This window comes from Laccaria bicolor, genomic scaffold, assembly GCF_000143565.1.
Source record: "Laccaria bicolor S238N-H82 LACBIscaffold_16 genomic scaffold, whole genome shotgun sequence".
In the NCBI taxonomy this organism is placed as follows: Eukaryota; Fungi; Basidiomycota; class Agaricomycetes; order Agaricales; family Hydnangiaceae; genus Laccaria; species Laccaria bicolor.
This window is the reverse complement of record NW_001889887.1, coordinates 135,404-140,796: the sequence shown is the minus strand read 5'-3', so window position 1 is coordinate 140,796 and position 5,393 is coordinate 135,404. Positions and strand designations below refer to the sequence as shown.

General features: G+C 47.0%; 1 protein-coding gene across 1 annotated transcript; it reads left to right on the top strand.

The window, feature by feature from the left end:
* Window positions 1-769: 769 nt before the first annotated feature.
* On the top strand, window positions 770-1,399 carry LACBIDRAFT_328260 (uncharacterized protein; the record flags this gene model as incomplete). The annotated part of the gene is made up of 1 exon (XM_001882350.1): window positions 770-1,399. One exon carries the CDS (start codon window positions 770-772, stop codon window positions 1,397-1,399), a length of 630 nt encoding a protein of 209 aa, XP_001882385.1.
* Between the last annotated feature and the right edge of the window lie 3,994 nt (window positions 1,400-5,393).

Sequence of the window (5,393 nt, the reverse complement as noted above, 5' to 3'; positions counted from 1 at the left end):
TTGAGACCCACACCTTTCTTGCTCTATGCAAAATGTACTTTTATTGAGGACTTTTCAGGTTATACCCAGTGTAAATTTATTTGCTATTATACTACACTTCAGGCATTGTTTGAAAGACATCCTGAGTCTCCATGGATCAATTCAAAAGAATGGTAGCATTTTTTCTTCTTGCAGAAAAGAAGGACCAATGTTGTAGATACTTGTTTACTTCCAGAAAAATTCTGGGAATTAGCTTCTACAGACATCATGCAATGTTCATTTTGACATTTCTACCTAGCTTTGTATTACGTACACTACAAACATTGATGGGGAGTTATTTACCCTTATTCCAACAAATATATGAGTGGAAAATACAGAAAATGGAGAACAAGTTTAAATCTTCCTTTTAAAGGAGGATATAAAAAATTTTAGCTCAGAAACTTTATGAAGCTCATAACAATAGCAGGGAGATCCAGTGTTGAAAATATCTCTGATCTAGACATGTTAAATTTCTCATGTGGGGGCAAGGGCAAGGTTGGTGGATTTTATGATTATTCTTATATCCAATGAATTTATCAAGTTAGTTTTGAAACTTTAATTCATGAGAAAATGCTAAGCGTTGGCGGGAGCTCCACGGCAACTCCACGGCAGGTATACGTGGGAGAGAATTGGAGGGAACCCTACCCTAGGGCTTATCACGAGAACTTCGAATTACAAAAGCGAATCCTGTTGTGGAGCTCCCGCCAACCTTAGTGGGATGGTCGGACTCGTCGGAGTTTCCATTACCCAGATGTCCTCCAAATCTCTGCCATCGACATCCACCCCACTCCCCATTAACAGCCGTCCAACCCCATCCCCTTCACACCCGCCACCCTCTTCCTACTCTCCTCATCGTGATTTTTCTCTTTCTCTGATGAGGGCGAAGTATATCCAGAACTACCCTCCACTCCATCTCCATACTCGTTCAGTCCTCAACGTTCAACGTCAACGTCCACCTCTTCCTCCATCAACATTCCTCCCCAGCGATGGCTCAACCCTTCCCTTCCCTAACCGAAACTTGCCCCCTCTCGCCTCTCATATACCCCAACGCCCTCCGCAGACACCCTTCCTTCCCTGGCATACGTGTGGCCTGCGTTTCTCAGACAGTCGCCATATCCCTTTGTTAGCCGTAGGATCAAAACGTCGACGAGCCTCGGACTTGGCTGGCTTTTGGTGGTATATGACGCGGATGGGATTGGAGAGTCACCACGTGCAGCCGATGATATTACCCCCTCTCAGATCTTTTCGAGCTGGGGTGGATCCGCAATACGAACGGACCGGAAAACTTTTGATCCAAGCACTGCGAGGCGACATTCAGCTTCTTATTCTTACCCTCCTCAAGTCCGAGCTCGATGCCAAAGTCGAAATTTGGAGCTCCTGAACGATCGTACAAACTTGCGAGGAACGTGAACGAAGACGCCGTCGGCGAGGGTTGGTAGTAAGAAGGGGAGCAAGGCTTCCGTGGACGTCTTTAAATTTGTCCCCACGAATGGATACCTATCCTTCAAGCCCAGCAGATCGTACCAGTAGAGTCTCTCCTACCACACTCCACGCCAACCCATTTCCCCTTCTCCTCCCACTCACAATGCCTCATCCGATACCCTACGAGTGCAGTCTGACAGTAGATCTCGGATCTTGCTCACTCTATCGTCGACTTGTTTCCATCGTCTCCAGGTACCTCTGCCCTGGTCATACCCACCTTGTCAGTCGTTTTGCTTCAACATCAGCAAAACCTGGGTGAGCTAGGCAGCACGTGGCAGGGCTGTGTAGTGCCATAGCACCATAGAAAGGGGTATCACCTTTACAGTCACCTGCACGTTCTATGCAGCTCTACATAGAAACGCACAGCCACTACACAGCACTCCCTAGAATCTCAGAGCAGATCTGCAGCCATTCATAGAAACACATAGCCACTTCATAGTGCTCCCTAGAATTACGGAGCAGATCTGCAGCCCTCAGTAGCAACCCCTGGGGTCTGCAGATTCCTAGAGGGGGGGCATACATTCTGCTCATTTTAATACCATATTGTATGATTTTTACACAGAACTGGTGTTACGAAAAAATAAGTTTATTGTCTGCACTACTACATTATACAAGATATCCTAATATTCTACATAGTAATGACTGCAGTATATCAAATTTATGGAATCAGAGTATCAAGTATTAAAGATACTAAGAGGATGCCATTCGCCAACAAGGAAGGGAGGACGGTTGTTCGTCGAGGGACGGAGCCGTTCTTCAAAGGAGGGAGGACTCAAAGGAGGGAGGACGCCATTCGTCGACAAGGGAGGGAGGACGCCGTTCTTCAAGGGAGGGAGCCGTTCATCAATGAGGTAGGGAGGACACCGTTCGTCGACAACAGAGGGAAGATGCGTTTGTCGACAAGCTAGGGACGACGCCGTTCTTCAAGGCAGGGGGAACACCATTTATCAACGAGAGAGGGAGGACGCCGTTCGTCAACGAGGGAGGGAGGACACCATTCGTCAAGGGAGAAACGCCGTCCGTCAAGAAGGGAGGGAGGATGCCGTTCGTCGACGAGTGAGGGAGCAGTTCATCAAGGGAGGACACTGTTCATCGGGGGAGCCGTTTGTCGAGGGAGGGGGGCCGTTTGTCAAGAGGGAGCCTTTCGTCAAGGGAGGGAGCCGTTTGCCGAGAGAGGGAGCCATTCGTTGAGGGAGGAGTCATTTGTCGACGAGGGAGCCGTTCGTCGATGAGGGAGGGATCTTTTCTTTAAGGGAGGAAACCATTCTTCACGGGAGCGAGCTGTTCTTCAAGGGAGGCAGGGAGCCATTCTTCAAGGGGGGGAGGAAACCGTTCTTCAAGAGAGGGAGGATGCCGTTCTTCAAGGGAGGGAGGACGCCGTTCATGGACGAGGGAGGACACCGTTCGTCGAGGGACGCGGTTCGTCAACGAGGGAGGGAGGATGCTGTAACTCGACGAGGGAGGACACCGTTTGTCGAGGACAAGTTGAACATTGTGGTGGGAAGGAAGAACAATGAATTTCCGTGTTGGGAAATTCAAAGTTCAACATAATCACATGATGTCGGAGTTTCAACGGACTTGAACGAATTGTCTCGCGACTTGAAGTTGTTTGTCGCCTGTCACTGTCTTTCACAGAAAGCATGGCATTCGAGGTGGGCATTCACAATTGTAGATGGCACCATGTAATCAGGCAAATATAAAATTCATATTGGAAAATTATTGAACAATTTCCGAGCCTTCCAAGAAATTTGCAGTTGTTACCAGAAATTTCCGCTATTTCGATGATTTCCCGAAATTTCCTGTTTTTTGGTGGTAGTAGTAGTAACAATTGAAGTTGTCTAAGTTCGAAAATGTGAGTTGAGCACGGCACGTGACTTCCCGCAACCGTACCGACTTCCATCAATTCACACTTACACTTTCTAGGCTAGCTCATAGCTATAACTTCACGAGTATTACACCGTTTGGCCTCTATGTAGGCTTATTTTAATCGCTTCATTCACGCGAATGCAATCCAATTTACGGCGTAGAAAAATTTGGAGTACCTCACAAACTGTAGCATAAACTATTTGGCCTGTATTAGACATCTGAAATATATATTATCATCATGAGTTCTGCTCTGTTTCATGCGATTTTGGGCTTGTTAGAAACGCACAAATCAGAGCTTTAAAACGGGTCTGAGAGCCCCTAATATTTCGACGTTTAAGGCGACCTCCGATAACATTTACCGTTTTTAGGCAGATTCTTCACCAGTAATTGGTCCAAAGCCATTTGAGTTTTGAACTAAATACTACGTAAATAGACGCGTTGGAATCGGCTTGAACACCACTTTCCAACGCAAAAAAAATCACAAAAGACGAATATGTTTTGCAAAAGATACTTCATATTCTTTCTTGTTGCAATCTTTGTAGGTCAATCAATCTCTGGACAGTGTGGTACTTTCTTCTTATTCCAGGCGTATTTTGGTCATAAATTATTCATATACAATAGGGAATGTGTTTTCTACTGAAATCTAGTATACTTGTAGTTTGACTCCCTATAAGGGCTGGGTAGAAAGTGGAGGCCCCTCTATAGCACCCTATAGTAACGGCACAAGTCTCTGTAGTGCTGTATAGCACAAGCTTACACCCACACAGTGCTGTGGAGCGCTGTGGAGCGCTAGGGCATCTAGCCAAACTTGGCGTGTAACTATGGGAAACTATGATATTAGCGGAAGCACTATGCCTGTCTACGTGGGAAAATCAGGTTTTGCTGATGAAGTCGCTGGGATGCACGCACACGAGAACGTCGACCGGTAGCTCTAAATGCTCTCTTGTCCAAGATTCGCCGTCTGTATGCTCTCTCGATACCAAAGGAAGCTTCCCCCGCCTATAGTCACAAAAAAGGTGTGCACTAAGCGTCCTGCCTTCTAACTGCCTTTCATGACTCAATCGAAGGTGTGGCAGCTCACTACGTACACCTTGCAAAGGCTTTTAACAAGTTCGAGCGACTCTTTCACCCTATTCCACCGCAACCATGGCCCATTTTGGTGGGGCTGGTTTCTGCGCGCGGTTAAAGGTGCCGATTGGGCTGAGGTTTCGACAACGAGCTCTGCTGGGAGGCTGAGCCTCGTTGAGGTCTTCGAGGTTTGTTGGCGAAGATAGCGACCATGCTTGGAGGAGTGCTCACGGGTGTATAAAAGGGTCGTTGACATTCAACGCCCATTGACGTGAGGTTGAGGCTCAATTGTTGATCTTTTCCAGTACGTCTATCTCCATTCCTATAAGCTATAACGGCGATAGCTAACGAGTCAGTTGGTTCTTGCAGGATGAGCAACATAGGTATCGAGCTTATCAAAGTCCAACACCTTTGTTACTGCAGTCCGACTGTGTCTTGAACCAACTTTCTTTACCTCTCTCTCTTTGGGACGATGCTGCCGCAAGACTCGCGACCGAATCCCTTCCACCTAACTCCGTTATGTCAGTGGCGCATGACGGCAATGCAGCTTTTTCCAACGCTCTCGCCCAAAATCTTCTCCGTCGTAGAATCTATCGTGGAATCAATCCTTAACATCTTATCTATTTTCTTGAGAACAAGATGAAAGCGGAACGGCGCCAGTTGTAGAAACTCAAACCGTGATCAAGCGCCCACTACGTGACAAATACCAATGCTGTCCTGTACCCATCTTTCAAACCCACAAAAACTCACAAAGCAGTCTAAAAACTTCTCTTAAAGCCCTCAACAACCCCTTAGAGCTACTGCAGTGCTATCAATTCAAAAGCTACCGTGAAAACCGCCGAAAAATGGGGAAGAACCGAACAATAGCGCTAGGCGCCTCTCCAGAAACCCTGGAAGATTTGGCAATAGCTGAAGAAAGGACGGAGGACATATAGCGTGTGATCGCGTCTTGGTTTCGT